This window comes from Rasamsonia emersonii (assembly GCF_000968595.1).
Source record: "Rasamsonia emersonii CBS 393.64 chromosome Unknown ctg1118621760493, whole genome shotgun sequence".
NCBI classification, from domain to species: Eukaryota; Fungi; Ascomycota; class Eurotiomycetes; order Eurotiales; family Trichocomaceae; genus Rasamsonia; species Rasamsonia emersonii.
Window position 1 is genome coordinate 1,152 of NW_013562963.1, and position 15,928 is coordinate 17,079.

Genomic DNA, 15,928 nt, shown 5'->3' on the forward strand with positions numbered 1-15,928 from the left:
CCCTCTTCTCTCCACCGCCACCGCCCCTTGGGATTTGCCATTTTCCAACAGATTGAAGACTAGGCCAATCATCTCTTGGACTGACATCAGTCGATGGCTGGTTTTGCAAGACGATGGATTTACCGATACTAGTAAAAGGCCAGTTGAATGCGGAGTCAAGACTTGGACTAATTAAGAGTGTTTTGTATACTCCGTATTGATGGGACGCCTTGTCTCCACTAGGAGAATGGGATCGTCTTTCGACGATGTTTGTTCTAATACTATTAGTGCTGAGTTAGATCTGTCAGTCGGTTGATTCCAGGACGCTATATATATGTCTATCTATTTTCTTACGCAGGACTGTGGCTCTTCAGTTTCTTCTCTTCAATACTGTATCCATCATTCTAGCTCTCCATATATATACTCAATCTATAGATATACTTATCATATACTTATATACTTATATATACTTTCTGCCTCGTGTCATCAGTAAGACGAGAGCATGCCAGCCAACGTCGAACAGAACGGGAATGGATTTCATCATCCCCAGGAAAAATGGATCGTCGAGGACCGGGCCATCGATGCCTGTCGCCCGATCCGGGTCGTGATCATGGGCGCGGGCATCTCCGGCATCACGGCCTGTATCCGGCTTGTGCAGCGCATCCGGAACCTCGACCTGTGCGTGTACGAGAAGAATGCCGATGTTGGCGGCACGTGGTTTGAGAATCGCTACCCTGGTTGCGCGTGTGGTAGGGTCCCTGATTCACTAGAAGAAAGACATGAACGTCGTCAAGCTGATGAGTTTAAGACATCCCGGCACACACATACCAGGTCACCTTCGAGCCGAACCCCGAGTGGTCGCAGTTCTATGCGAGCGCCAAGGAGATATACCAGTATTGGAAGAAGATTGCGCACAAATACGGCTGCATGAAGTACATCAAGCTCAGGCAGAGAGTCGTCGAGGCGCGTTGGGACGAGGACCAGTCCAAATGGCTGCTCAAGGTCTGTGCCGGCCTGCCAGAGGATTGCTGACCTTGCTAATCCTGGAATGACCCAGATTCAAAACGTCGAAGATGGATCGGTCTATGAAGACTCGTGCGACGTGTTCATCTCCGCCCAGGGAGCCCTCAACAATTGGAAATGGCCCAATATTCCAGGCCTGCACGACTTCAAGGGCAAGTTGCTGCATAGCGCCAACTGGGATGAGAGTTATGACTACAGGGTAGGTGCCAGTTTTCTCCCGATGAGCTGCTGTCAACTGACACCGCCTAGGGGCAAAAGGTGGCCGTCATCGGCAACGGCTCGAGTGGGATCCAGATTGTCCCCGCGATGCTCCCAGATGTTGCCCATATCGACCATTATGCCCGTGGCAGGACGTGGCTGTCTCCGACGTTCGCTCGAGAGAAGATTGACGAACGAGGCGGCGCTGGACTGGATAACAGTAAGTGTGCCGCAATCTAGTCTCCTCTCGCAGTGCATGCTCACATGGTGCAGTCTCATTTACGGCGGAAGAGATTGAAAAATTCAAAACTGATCGACAAGCTTATCAGAAATTCAGGAAAGGCAAGAAGAGATACTCTTATCGACGGGAGCAAGCTAATAAAGGGTCATCGCAGACATCGAACTCGAACTCCAGTCCAACCACCGCGTGACCATCAAAGGGACCCCCGAGCAACTCGCAGGGGAAGAATTCTTCGCCCAGAACATGAAGCGACGCCTGGCACGGAAACCGGAGCTGGCAGACCAACTGCTTCCTTCGTTCCCGCCGGGATGTCGTCGACTGACTCCTGGGCCGGGGTATCTGGAAGCCCTCACCGACGACAAGGTGGAGGTGATCTTCACGGAGATCGCAGAGATTGACGCGGAGGGCATCCGCACCATCGATGGCAAACACCGCCCCGTCGATGCCATCGTGTGTGCTACCGGCTTCGACACGACGTTCGCCCCGCGGTTCCCCATCATCGGACGGGAAGGCGTGTCTCTGTCCGACAAATGGAGGGAGATTCCAGAGACCTACCTCTCCCTGGCGACAGATGGATTCCCCAACTACTTTATCTGCCTGGGGCCCAACGCAGCGTTGGGCGCAGGGAGTCTGATCCTTCTCATCGAGAAGGAGATCGACTACATGACGGCGTGCGTGGCCAAGATGCAGCGGGAGAACATCCGGGCCATGGCGCCTCGCCGGGAGGCGGTTGAGCGGTTCACCAAGTACTGCGAGCAGTACTTTAGCAAGACGGTGTTCAGCACCAAATGCCGTAGCTGGTACAAGGGAGGCCGCGAGGATGGACGAGTCACGGCGCTGTGGCCGGGTGAGTTGCCTTGCCCTCTTCGCTCTATCTCAGTTCATGACTGATGTGATCGACAGGATCCTCCCTCCACGCGATGAAAACGTTCGCCAACCCTCGCTGGGAAGACTTCGAGTACGAATACATCAACGACAACCCGCACGGGTGGCTCGGGGACGGCATGACGGAGGACGAGAGGAACCGGACGGTCAATGTGGACTACCTGGACGACGACCAGGTCGATTTTCCGACCCCAGTCAACGATGTCGAGAGTGCGGCATTAAATGGCAAAGGGCCAGAAACGAACGGATCTGAGACGAATGGATCTGAGGCAGTGGCTGCAAAATATGAAAAATGGACAGACCAATGGTGCACATCGAGTTGATTTCGCCTGTATGCTTCCTGTATGTGTATTTTTTTTATTCTGACAATGACTGCAGCGTATCTATCTGTCTTTTTGTTTCTGCTTGTTTCTGCTCCTGAAATTATTCGATCTCTGTTTTGCAGTATGGCTATCTGGCACACAGTGCAGTATATACCATAGTACTCTCAGAGTAAGCAAGACTTATGAGCCATGAGAGCAAAACGAAAAAAAAAAAAGAAAAAGAAAAGAAAAAGAAAAGAAATTACTATACAAAACGGCCCCTATCACTTTTGACCGGATAATCGGATACTCAGCAGACGTTGGCAGACGTTGAGGCGTAATTGCGCGATATCTTCTGGTCACGTGACCAGCATGGCAGGAGATCTGGCGTGTCCCTGCATTGGCTTCAATTTCGAAATCCCTGCCATCGAGCTCCCAGCAGCGACATTATCATCCGCACTGATCCCTGGCACAGCTGTCAGCTGTCCGCGAGAGGGGATTGATTCATGGACTGGCGCTGGTCCAGCCAGGGCTGCTCGCTTAGGAGACGGAGTAGGCCCCTATTCCGGCTGGCCTGTCGATCGGCGCGGATTTAGGACGCCAGGAGTCGGATCCTGCGCTGCGCCTGGGCGAGCTGCTACGCCGTCTGCAGGATTGAGGATGGCACGGTGATAAGGAATAAAATACGGAGTAAATTAAAAAAATTCCAACTGCTGCTGCACCGGCCCCGTGGCTCCTGACCGGGCGTTTGCTTCCGGAAGCCAATGAGCCGGCTGCGGTCGCCCTTCTCCGGATGGCTCGCTTCCCCGCAACAGCCAACAGCCGGTGGGCCCAGCTGGGGCAGACAGCAGCAACAGCAGACATTATTGCTACGCTCGACTGCATTCCTGAGGCCTGGCTCTGCCCTGTCTGCTTTCCCAGGGAACCCAAATTCGCTCAGAACGGCCCTGTGATTGATTCAGTCGACTGACAAGCGAGCCCAGCACGGTGAGCATCTCCGCCACCACCACCAGCTGGATGGACGCTTCCGGCCATCAGCCCTTCGCCTCAGCTCCCAACTAACCTAATTCACTAGCGATTAGCCACTCCCCAGGGCCTGGCGACTGTCTGCCGATTAGTAACCGCTGCGCTTCCTGCTCTTCGGTCGGGGTCTTTTGCTCCTCCCGCGCGTTCTCCACGACCGCGGAGTAACCGATTCCCTGTGCTCCGGACAGCAACTGCACCGTCCTTTTTAATCCAGAGAGCTCTTGACCCTATCTTCGACCTTGGCTTCTCGATCGACGCCGCGTCCCAATGGCCTGCGCGCGTCCGCCACAATGAAGCAGGCATCCGATAAGCATTTCCGCTGCACCATTTGTCAGCGCGGCTTTACGCGAATCGATCATCTGAAGAGGCATCACTTGCGTCGTATGTGCTGTCCCCTAGGTCCTCCTGGATGTCGCTGCTGACCAGGGCCGTCAGACTCGGGCCTCAAGCCCTATTCATGCATTTTCTGTAGCGAGGCCTTTGCACGATGGTGAGCTCTCCATGAGGCGTCCAGGAAGTTGGAACACCGCTGATGGCTGATGATTGATTGCTAGTGATAACCTGCGTGACCATTACCCCGACTGTCCCAAGCGAGGGGACCGGCAGATCCCCGAAACCGGCCAGAGAGGGCGAAGGCGCCATGCCTGCGAATCGGTACGCATGCCCGTGATGCGTGGGAGAGGGCCAGAGACAATGTCTGATGTGTGGTAGTGCACTGCGATGAAACTCCGCTGCGATGGCGAGAGCCCTTGCAGCTCGTGCATCAAGAGGAACCTCAAGTGCAACAACCAGCGCAAAAAGCCTGCGACGGGAGCAGAGAGCGCCAAACGTGCGTCTTGCCACTGGACTCATGGTACTGACAGCGTGTTGACTGCTTGTAGCACTGACCTCGGTCAAGTCTGAAGATTACGACCAATCCTCCGACCGTGGCTCGATCAAGTTCCTCCTCAATGGCGGCACGGACAGCTTTACGGAAAAGTTCAATCTGCCTCCGCACAGCGACCGGACCCGGGGAATGGTCTATCACACCCAGAGGGAGTTGGAAGAAGTAACCAACCCGATCGTTTCGTACCCTCTGGGCGGCAACCCCCCGGAATACGGTCCGCCCTTTGTCGACGGCGAACACGACGACCTTTCCTTCTTCCATGAGAATTTCATGTCGTTCATCAACGGGCCGTTTGCCGAGTCGCAAAAGTCACTGCAGGATCCGTTCACGGGCGGCATGGCGCATCAGCCGATGCTACCCCCAGGACAGGATCCCAACCTGGCCGTCGTCGGAGAGCAGCCGTTTTACGAACCGGAGAGCGCGTTCGCAACCACCTTGATCCAATCGATCCTGGCCAGGTCATGGACGGTCAATCTCGACGCCAAGGCGCAGCAGGAGATCTCGACCAACCTGCATTTCCTCCTGACGACCTCGCGCATCCGCAAGTTTATCGGCCTGTATTTCCGCTACTGGCACCCCAACTGCCCAATCATCCATCTGCCATCGTTCGACCCGGAGCAGGTCCCAACGCCGCTGCTGGCCTCGATCGTGTTTATGGGCGCCATGTATTCCAACGACGACCGGGAGACCTTCGTCGCGAGGCGGATGCTGGATTTCGCCGAGCTGTATGTGTTCTCGACCGAGATTTTTGCCTGCGAGAGTGAGGTCAGCCGGGTGTTTGTCGGGCGACCGATGACAGATGCGGAACGGAGAGACTGGGTGCATTTCCAGCACTTCCAGGCCGCCTATATCATGGTGGTCGTGCAGTACTGGGCGGGATCGAAAGCGGCGCGCAATCGAGCCATGGAGATCCGGTTCGGTGAGATTATCAGGGTACGTCGCTCTTCCTTTTGTCAGGTGTCGTACTCACCGTACTCACTCTGTGAAGATTGCACGTAGTATGGGCCTTACTGGCTGCCGCCATCTTCCTGAAGATCGCATCCATGAAAGCCTGTGGATTCAGAAGGAGAGTCGCATTCGGTAGGTATGCTTCTTACTATTATATGTGTTAGGCTAACGAATCAGCACGATCAACATCATCTTGCTGCTCGACTGTGCCTTTTCGTTCTACCAGAACTACCCCTGTCGCCTGACGCCTTCGGAGATGGAGTGCGACCTGCCCTGCGAGAATGCCTTCTTCAACTCGGAGCATCCCTTTGCGCAGCCCAACTTCCGGTTCAGCCGGGAAACCACCGTCTACGATGCGTTCCAGTTCCTTTTTGCAGAGGACCAGCCGATCAACCAGTCGTCCAACGGAGCGAGCAACGTGAAATTTACCGTTCTCGACATGTTTATTCTGATTCACCGTATGTAAAAGACATAGCCATTCTGGAATGGTTACTGACTGACTGTCCAGTTCTCTACGCGTTCATCAACTCGCACATGACGCACCTCATCCCCCTGATGCGAATCCGGCAAGCGAAGCAGCAAGCCTCCGAGTCGTCCTCCCCGAGCGAAAACAAAAACCAACGCAGCAACCACTCGATGCCCGAGGACTCGATCCTGACGTCGATCCGCACGGCGCTGGCGCGGTGGCGCACGCTGTGGATGGCGCTGCGCACTGAGATCCCGCACCACGAGTGGGCGTCGATGGGGTTCTACAAGAACGGGTACAACTTCTGGCTGGTGGCGCAGCTGCTGATCACGAAGAAGCACAGCGTCGACGTCACCATGCAGATGGAGGTGAAATGCGAGGACAAGCTGGAGAAGCTTAAAGTGTTGTTGCAGGATGACAACGACTGAATTTCACTCCTCAACTGTCGCTCGTTCCGAACTGTTTACTTACTGTCGGTGTTTCTCTGCGAGTTCACTGCACTGCACTGCTATGATTACGGGTCACGTCCGATGGAGATTGGCGATTGGCGATGGTTAGGTGGGTTAACTATGGTTTTAAGGAATCTCTATCTATTTATCTATCATCTGATCAGGTATATATAGTATATATCTATATTTACGGCGTTGGTAGTCCGGAGGAAGGAAGGAAGGAAACAAAAGGAAAGGAAAGGGTTGGGTACGGATTGTTTATTTACTTGGTATTTTACTTTCTAATATACGGATCGTTTGCAATGTATGTATGTATGTACATGTACATACAACTGTACAGGCAGGATGCTCGTTGCAGAGTAAAAAGCAGTTTTTCTTTTTTTTTCTTTTTTTTGTTTCTTACTTCACCTGCAGTCTACCTTCTCCAGTATAATAATTGGCTAACCCCACGTATGATGCCAGTCCAATCCCCGCATTTCTTCATCAATAATCAATCATCAATCAATCATCAATAATCAATATCGGATATATCCTGCCTTCTCCCCGTCCCATCCCAACAACTGCAACTTTCTTTTTAATTAAACTTTGCAGTGTCACACTATTCTGGATCTCGTTGCAAATTCTGACTGGACTGGACTGGACTGGACCAGTCCATCAGGGAAAAAATCCCGGTATTATTAAATTAACCTTTCCTCCCCGAGGGTGATAAATGAATGAATGAATGAACATCGTTCAGAATTTCCACAATAACTGTTATTATTTATTACTAGGTACGTAGGTAGGTATGTATGTATGTATGTAACTAATGGTCCGGAATAACCCCTCTTGTCTTTTTGTTTTCTTCTTCTTAGGGAGTAGTCATACTTGATGAGAAGGACAGGAAGGACAGAAGGATATCATTATTTGCCGGATTTAGTTGAGGAGGGGTAATACTTAGAGTATCCCCCCACTCGGGAGAACTTGTACCTGTACTGTTCTGTACTGTACATCCTTGTCTCATGTGGAGACTCAGACTGACGGACGGACGGACTCTGGAGAGAGATACGATGTATTATTATTATTCAACTAAGGAAGGAAAGGAAGGTTTTGCGAGAGGTAATTTTTGATTTTTGATCGATTACGGTTCAGTCTTCTGGATAAGTTATTATTATTATCGCTGACTAAAGTTCTAAACTGCAGGACAGACTCGAAATATTGCTTTTTTTTTCTTTTTGCTGGAGGAGTCTAGTCTAGCAGTCATCGTCTGAGACAGACGGAGAGACACTGATTGATACTGATTCCATTGTTGGGCACAATCAACATCAATATCAATATCAATCATATTAGCATGACCTCCACAAAGAAAAGCATCATCGTCACCGGTTCGTCAGTCAAAACAATCAAATAATATGTCGAGACTAACAGGTGACTAGGCGGCGCATCAGGAATCGGCCTCGGAATCACTCGCTCCCTCGCCTCGGAAACATCACACATCTCCATACTCGACATCAATGCCGCCGCGGGCGAGCAGACCCTCGCCACGCTGCAGAACGAGTTCCCCGAAGCAAGCTTCAGTTTCCATCAATGCGACGTGTCCAGCTGGGAGAGCCAGGCGGCGGCCTTTGAGGAGGTGTACCACGCGCAGGGACGGATTGATCATGTCTTTGCGAACGCGGGGATTACGGAGAAGGGGAAGTTGATTGTGAAGGATGAAGAGAAGCCGTCGAAGCCGGAGTTGGTGACGTTGAATGTTAATCTTGTTGGGGTTATCTACTGTAGGATCTCCTTACAGATATTATCAATCTGTCGAAGCTGCTAACAGGTGAGCTCAGCCGTCAAACTCGCAATCCACTACATTCTAAAGAATCCCCCATCACCTACGACCACGACAACCGCTCTCCCCTCCAGAGGAAGCATCATCTGCACGGCTTCGAATGCAGGCCTCTACCCCTTCCCCATAGCCCCGATCTACGCAACGTCGAAACACGCCGTTATCGGACTCGTGCGGTCCCTCGCACGGCCTCTTGCGCAGGAGCATATCCAGATTAATGCTCTGGCGCCGGCCGTAATCGGTAAGCATATCCATATATATACACATATAGATGTATGTCACTACTGACGTCTGCAGAAACGAACATCTCCACCGACAAGTCCCTGTTCAAATCCATGGTCATTACACCCATGTCGACGGCGACGAAGGCCGTCGCGACGCTGCTAGGCGATGCGAATCTGACGGGCAAGATTGCGGAGTTGCATGAGGAGCATGTCACGTTCGCTGAGCCGCCGCCTTATGTAGATGAGAATACGGGGAGGAATATTGAGATGTTTTGGGAATTGGGGTATGCTTGATATACATATACCTGGGAATAATATAATATACTTGTGCTCCGAATTGAACATATTAGTTCTCAACCACTATTTTTGCAATATTACTCTGTCAAACTTACAATTACTAAGTACGTACTATTCTTGCCTTGCTGTCTTATACTGTAAGATGGGTAACTTGGCATAGTTTTGTTTTGTTAGAAGTTTCGTATCAACATGTAGTATGACTACCATACTATAACTATCTGTCAACAGAAAATAGGTAGGCTCTTCCTGAGTTGAGGATAATCAGTTCCTCGGATCGATCTCAGCTACGGACTTGATAAGGTGCAACTTCAGTCGAAAGAGGTGACTAACGACAATAAACGGTCATATCGCTGACGCCAGTCCCAGGAACAGCTAATCAACTCTCTTCAACACTACCCACGGATTGACATGGTTGACTAGTCCTCTATCAACCGTTGCTGCAAGCTGATCGATGTGGGGCCTCTGGGGAAGAAATGCGGAGGAGCAAGTCTGCTGTACAAGTATTATTAATTACCGAGGTGACTGACTCATCGTCATAGCCTGAATTCTCCGGTGCCTACTCCGTACACTTACAGACTCAGCCTAAAGCCAGACGAAAGCCAGACGAAAGAAGGTCTGATGAATTATCTGACTGATGAATCATTTACCGCTTTGGGAAAGACGTGGGATGGTTGCAGCCGTCTCCACATGAACCATCGTGTAGGAGTACGAGAGTACTAGACTGTATTCTCGCAGTGCGGGGAGTACATACGTGTACCCCGTATGTAGTGTACTGTACCAGGTTATTATTAATTCAATTCAAGTCAGGAAATTCACGGAAATCCTCCGTAAGCTTACACTCCCGGTCCGGATAATTCTGCAGAACATTCACCCCAGCCAGACTGCGTCTGGGGTTTTCCCAGACTCGACACCCGGCAAGCTGCAAACCCCCCCGCAAAATGCCGGACAAATCCTGGGGTAAATCCCGGACAAGGGGGGGACTGGACTGACTCGAGTTTCTTCAGGCTGACTCTGATTTCTTCAGACTTTGTACGACATTTGTATCGTGTAGTACCAAGATATGGTTTTCTTTAGTCCATACGTACTTTGTATGCGAATTTGTCCGGGGAAAAACCTTTAGTACGGTTGTCAGCAGCAAGTATCTACCTAGTGCCAGCTACATCCTAAACAGGTACAGTCTATCAGTCTAGGTACACGGACTATTTTCGAGCTTTGCTGCAGTAACCGTAAGCATGGCACAGCAGAGAATAGAATAGCATTGCATAGCATAGCATGGCTTACGCTTCTTTGCTGGAGACAAGTCTAGTCCTGACGAACTCCACATGACGAATGGAGAAAGGTTCAGTTTCGATATAGCTAAAGAAAGAACTATTTATTCACCCGAACTACTGGGATTATTCTGATCGACAGTCACCTCTTCTCTGTCGTCAGTCCGTCAAGTCAATTGACCGACCTTGCTTGCCTGCTACACCATGCCCCTAGGCATCCTTGAAGACACCAAACTCGACCACGTCCCTGGGACCGCTCCCCTCAACGAGCTGGAGCTCGGCAGCGAGGACGTCGGTGTCTCTGGCGTCGACCCCAGCTTGCTCAAACACGACTCATCCGGCCGCTTCGTGCTCGTCCCCCAGCCATCAGACTCGCCCAATGATCCGTACAACTGGCCTAGATGGAAGAAGGAGATGTTCACGGTGGCGTTTGCGTGGGGATGTGGATGTGTGGGGGGTACGTCAGGATACATCAAATCTATATCATCTATATCATATCTAACGCATTCAGCAATCGGCCCCCTCCTCGGCGCAGCCTTCGTCCAACTCGCCGAGCTGTTCAACGTCGAACTGACGACGTTCGTCTCCGGTCTGCAGGGCGGCATGATCGCCAGCATCGCCGTCGGCAGCGTCGTGTTCAACTCGCTGGCCGTCAAGTACGGCAAACGGCCCATCTACCTGGCGACGACGCTGGGGCTGATGGCGTCTGCGTTCTGGGGCGCTGAGGCAAAGAGTTTTCCGTCGCTGGTGGCGTCTAGAGCGCTGGCGGGGTTGTGTATGGCGCCGATGGAGGCGCTGATTCCGGCGTCTATTGCTGATATCTGGTCAGCAGTAGCCTTGCTCGTTAAGATTTTTTTTTTACTGACTGACTGATTGATAGGTTCGTGCATGAACGTGGCTTTTGAACAGCCATTTTCAACCTGGGCGTATTGGGTGGAATCAACCTTGCGACTCCAATCGGTGTGTCTGACGAATCCAGACGAATCCAGTATGCGAGTTCGTTCACTAACCTGTATATGTATGTATCAGCCGGCGGAATCATCGAATACGGCTCGTACAAAATCGCCCTGCACTCCATCGGCGGCGCCTTTGGGCTGATGTTCTTCCTGGTGTTTTTCTTCATGCCCGAGACGGCGTTTCATCGGGAGGGGGCGTTGAATATCGATACGGGCGAGAAGGCGGTATTTACCCTGCCCTAGCCAGGCTCTGGATATTTTTTTTTGTATGTGAGGTCTGCTAATGCAGCCTCAGGTTACGATGGATGGAAAACCAACTCTCGAACACGTCGAACGCGCCGGTGACAAAGAGACTGGTGCTACAGCTACAGCTTCAGCTTCTACAGCTTCTTCCTCCCGACCCAGTTCCACTGACAAACCAATCTCCTACGCCAGACAGCTCCTCCCCTACAGCGGCTACGTCAACGACGTCTCGTTCTGGAACACCCTCGTCCGGCCATTCTACCTGCTTGGCTCCCCGGCCGTCGTCTGGGCGACCATCATCTTCACCACCGACATCTCCTGGCTCGTCGGGATTTCCGTCACCCTGTCGCAGATCTTCTCCGCGCCGCCGTACAACTTCTCCATCGGCGCGGTGGGCGCGACCAACATGTCGTCGTTTGTCGCGTCGGTCATAGGGACGCTGGTCGCCGGGCCGCTGATCGACGGCGTGGTGACGAGGATGTCCAAGAGGAACAATGGGATATTCGGTAAGCCAACACCTGTCCTAATCAAGAAACCAGACTAACTGGACTGCAGAACCAGAATTCCGCCTCCCCATCCTACTGACCAACCTCCTCTTCACGGCAACCGGCTTCTTCGCCTGGGGCCAGTCCGCCTACGCGCTGGACCCCTGGCCCGTCCCCGTCATCGTCTGCCTGGGACTGATCAACCTGGGGGTGCAGCTGGCGACGACAGGCGTGGTGGCGTACGTGGTGGACTGCCACCGCGAAAAAGCCGGCGAGGCGTTTGCGACGATGAACTGCCTCAAGAACCTGTTCGCGTTTGGGCTGACGTTCTACATGAACGGGTGGCTTGCGAGCCAGGGGGTGAGGAAGACGTTTTTTACCATTGGGGGGATTACAGTCGCTGTTACATTGCTGACTGTGCCGATGTGCGTACACCTTTTTTTTTCTGTATTTTGTGTTGACGCTGATATCTGTCAGGTACATCTACGGCAAACGCTCCCGGAGCTGGGTCCATCGTCACAATATCACTAATCGGATATAGCTGCTGCTGCTAAAGTAGCTAGGTATGCATGATTATGCCTGGCGTATGTTCATCCATCTAGACGTATATAGATCTCGACTATAACATGTATTGATTTTTCCTTAAATCTGATCCTTTCCCTGTACGACTGAAAATGTACAGTACATACATAGTACAACAGACTTTTTCTAACTCAAATAAATGAAATGAGGAATTCGAAAGCAAACTAAACTAAAATTTGTTGAACATCCGTATTCTGTGATAACTACGACGATGATGTACAGTTCACCTGCAGATTGGAGTCGTTGACCTATACATGCCGAAAACAGTCAATAATTGTACATACATAGCAGACAAAAAAGGATATACCAGGATGTGGTTGGGGAAAGACGCACATTATCACAAACAAACTCATTCGTCCCAATCGGGCTGATGGCATGGATGTTCGTGGCCGTGATGTTGGAGCAGACCTAGAAAAACGCAGCATTTAGTGGTTGCATTTCCATATACAGCACGCAGAGTGTGACAGATTCTTACATTCGGACTCGAGCAGACCAGCGTCCCAACATAAGGATTGTTCTTGCCCGACGTGACGCCGGAGAAGTTGTTGAAGACTATGTCTGAGATGGTGAGGTTGCTCTAATATCGAATTAGACATTTAAAAAAAAAGAATTTCTCTTTAGGGTTTCTTGGGGCGACGCACCGGATACTCCGTACAAAGCGTAGCATTACTCTGGCCATAGCACTGCGTCAACTCAATCGCCCAGTCGACGTTGTCGATGTACAGCGTGTCGTAGACGACATTCTTGACGCTGCCCAGACCGCCACCGCCTTGCAGATCGGCCGACATCTCGGAGGGCACGCCTGGCCAGACTTTGATGCGGGCGCCGTCCTTTCACCTTGGTCAGATCATGTCCTGCTGGAGAAGTGTTGGAATCTTACAGATGCGTTGAACATGGAGATGTTGTAGACGAGAACGTTCTCGACGATGTCGACCTCCCCTTTGTACTGCCCCAGTGAGCCGACGGATATGCCGTGGGAGCCGTTGCAGTGCAGATTCTGCACGAGGATTTCCGTGCTGTTGGGTTTGAAGGAGACGCAGTCTACAATATCAGCATAAATCTAGTAGATTCTAGTTGTATACATACCATCACCATTATTGATAACCGAATTCTGAATGACGATATTCTCCGAGCGATAGATATCCCAGCCATCCGTATTCTTGGCCGTATTGTTGCTTTTGCTGAACCCGCTGATGTCGATCCCGTCAAACAGCACGTCCGACGAGTTTGCGACGAGATGGTACCACTGCGGCGAGTAGCGCAGCTTCAGCGGACCGATCGTGCCCCCGTGCAGGCCGATGATGCCCATCAGGATCGGCCGCAGGATCAGGTCGTTCTGCGCGTACAGGTCGTACCACACCTGCCCGTTGCCGTCCAGCGTGCCGGTGCCGTAGATGTTGACGTCTTTGCCGCCGAGCTGGAAGAAGGTCGTCGCGTTTTGGAAGCCCTGTCGGAAGGCGTGCGCTTGCCAGTAGTCGGTGTCGTTGGTGAATTGGATGTAGCCGTTGATTTCTAGGAATTAAATGTATAAGTGCATGCAGTGAATCAACTGCAATATTTTTTCCTACCTAAATCGACATGCTTCAAAAACTGCAGATCAAGCGCCGTGCCAATGACGTATTGCTTGTCAAAGACGACCTTTCCGCCATTGTTGCATTCTTTCAAGGCGGACAGGAGTGTACTCCGAGTCATCAGAGCCATCACCATGGCTGGGGACATTGCAGACTTTGGTTCTTGCGTACGTTGGTGGCAGAGGATTGAAGGGTCGTTTGGGACCGACGGCGGCGTCCCGGGAGAGCGAGATGGCGTCCGCTAGGGATGCTGCGAGCAGCAGGCCGGATGCAATTGAGAGCTTCATCTGGGCAATAATGACTGGCTCAGCAGACTGGCTTTTGCGAGATCAATTGCAAGGCATTGCAAGCTGAGCAGCTAGCTCATTTATTTATACTATCCCAGAATAGAATTGAATTGAATTGAATTATCTGCCTAAGAAGCAAGCTCAGACCCGCAGTTCCTTCCAGAGCTATGCCCCTATCTATGACGAAGCTTGCACTGCAGTTATCTAACTAATTTTCCCCAGATTTCTCCTCAAAAACAATCGGCGGAGAAACATGTTTCCTGTGGGGTTGACTCGGTAGTGAAGTACGGGGTTGAATCGGATAGACGGCACTACTATACAGACTTAGACAGACTATCAGCATTTCTACATCCGGTCTAGATTAACTTGCTAGCAGGAGACCGGCTCGATTCTGCGCTTCCGATAGGAGGGATAACTTGGACAGGAAATCGCCGATTGAAGGAAAAATCAGAGACAGACAGGACAGTAGGTACATGCTTTACTTTCGTCATCACTCTTTACGATTTGGTTAATGAGTTTCTATCGCGATTATTAGATAATATAATACTCCGACATGTGTTGAACAGAGAATATGATGAACAGGAATATGAATGAGCCATGCATACAGCAGTCCTAACTAGAAGCGGAAATAGAATATTTGCTCTGCTAGGGGAAATGAACCACGAGAAGACCGGCAGAAGAAAAAAAAGAAAAAGAAGAGAGAGAAAGAATTAAAAATACAGCCCTAATTCGTTTGGTTCCAGCCCTAATCAACCTTAATAAAAGGAAAACGCGTCTTAATATTAATGTGCATACATGATTGCAATAATGGGCTATTTTAAAGGAAATAGTCACTGGAGATAAATGGGAATAGGTTCAAGTTCCTGTGCATGCATGACTGTGTGCATACATATAAGAGGGATAGGAGAAGCATTTCTCATCGCTGTAGCAGATACATTCACATCAGCTATTTATTTCATTGCAAAGTGGATTAATTTTTTTTATTTCTTTGCCATTTAAGTTCCCATTAACTAACAAAGTCCAAGTAGGGAAAAGAAGAGAGGAGAGGGTGAATGAAGAGTTATGTATAGTATACACATACACCTATATTATACTGTACATACATATATTGCATATTGCGGTTAGAAAAAAGACGAATGAAGAAATATACCAACATCAACATCAATGTCAACTCGACCTTCTTGACCCTCAATGTATGATAGCTACTCCTTTTGCGAGTATGATGAGGATTAAGTATCCTCACGAGGGCATATTTTTATCTCAACTTTTACTAGCATTTCAGTATATACATTTCTCTTGCTCCTGTTTTGCTCTAAATTATACTCACTATATGGTGCTTTCTCTTTCTCTTTCTCTCTCTCCTACCTGAACTAAACAAAGGCACTTTTGACATTCTCATTATCATCCTGGATCAATCCATAGATCCTTTAAAGAATTGAGAATTGCAAATACTCGGTTTTTTTCCCCCTTATAGCTTGCATTCGGCGCCAGAACTGCTTTCCTGAGGTGCTTTTTTTTTATCAGCGGCAGCAGAGTCCCACTATCTAACTGCACAATCATCGACTGACGCATTAAAGACAGCCAAGCAATACGCTGAGTATTACTGAAGATTTGATTCAGCACACACACAGAGAGAGGGAGGACTCCAGCTCTTCATCCATCACAACAAAAATCTCGACGACTTCTTAAACATCAGCAGGTCGATCCATGCCAGCTATTTTAAGGAAACTTTTTTTTGGATAAGGATGTCGATTTATATGCCTCGCCTTGAATATTAATTTCACTGTTCACTGTCTGTTCAC

The 15,928-nt window shown here is 50.4% G+C and overlaps 5 protein-coding genes across 5 annotated transcripts; 4 read left to right on the top strand and 1 right to left on the bottom strand.

The window, feature by feature from the left end:
* Window positions 1–481: 481 nt before the first annotated feature.
* Window positions 482–2,649, top strand: T310_7030 (Uncharacterized protein; the record flags this gene model as incomplete). The annotated part of the gene is made up of 6 exons (XM_013470160.1): window positions 482–728; window positions 788–981; window positions 1,037–1,201; window positions 1,252–1,420; window positions 1,596–2,288; window positions 2,345–2,649. The coding sequence occupies 6 exons, from the start codon at window positions 482–484 to the stop codon at window positions 2,647–2,649; spliced, it is 1,773 nt and encodes a 590-aa protein (XP_013325614.1).
* A 1,295-nt stretch (window positions 2,650–3,944) lies between these two features.
* Window positions 3,945–6,382, top strand: T310_7031 (C2H2 finger domain protein (Zms1); the record flags this gene model as incomplete). The annotated part of the gene is made up of 8 exons (XM_013470161.1): window positions 3,945–4,035; window positions 4,090–4,144; window positions 4,209–4,308; window positions 4,366–4,483; window positions 4,536–5,473; window positions 5,529–5,620; window positions 5,666–5,946; window positions 5,997–6,382. The coding sequence occupies 8 exons, from the start codon at window positions 3,945–3,947 to the stop codon at window positions 6,380–6,382; spliced, it is 2,061 nt and encodes a 686-aa protein (XP_013325615.1).
* A 1,348-nt stretch (window positions 6,383–7,730) lies between these two features.
* T310_7032 (Short chain dehydrogenase/reductase) lies at window positions 7,731–8,969 on the top strand (the record flags this gene model as incomplete). The annotated part of the gene is made up of 6 exons (XM_013470162.1): window positions 7,731–7,764; window positions 7,816–8,157; window positions 8,215–8,454; window positions 8,511–8,721; window positions 8,788–8,838; window positions 8,963–8,969. 6 exons carry the CDS (start codon window positions 7,731–7,733, stop codon window positions 8,967–8,969), a joined length of 885 nt encoding a protein of 294 aa, XP_013325616.1.
* A 1,237-nt stretch (window positions 8,970–10,206) lies between these two features.
* Window positions 10,207–12,227, top strand: T310_7033 (uncharacterized protein; the record flags this gene model as incomplete). The annotated part of the gene is made up of 6 exons (XM_013470163.1): window positions 10,207–10,459; window positions 10,514–10,777; window positions 10,883–10,962; window positions 11,254–11,707; window positions 11,757–12,111; window positions 12,164–12,227. 6 exons carry the CDS (start codon window positions 10,207–10,209, stop codon window positions 12,225–12,227), a joined length of 1,470 nt encoding a protein of 489 aa, XP_013325617.1.
* A 244-nt stretch (window positions 12,228–12,471) lies between these two features.
* Window positions 12,472–13,987, bottom strand: T310_7034 (Polygalacturonase; the record flags this gene model as incomplete). Its single annotated transcript, XM_013470164.1, has 7 exons — window positions 12,472–12,516; window positions 12,602–12,676; window positions 12,744–12,845; window positions 12,910–13,098; window positions 13,149–13,309; window positions 13,355–13,780; window positions 13,837–13,987. The coding sequence occupies 7 exons, from the start codon at window positions 13,985–13,987 to the stop codon at window positions 12,472–12,474; spliced, it is 1,149 nt and encodes a 382-aa protein (XP_013325618.1).
* Between the last annotated feature and the right edge of the window lie 1,941 nt (window positions 13,988–15,928).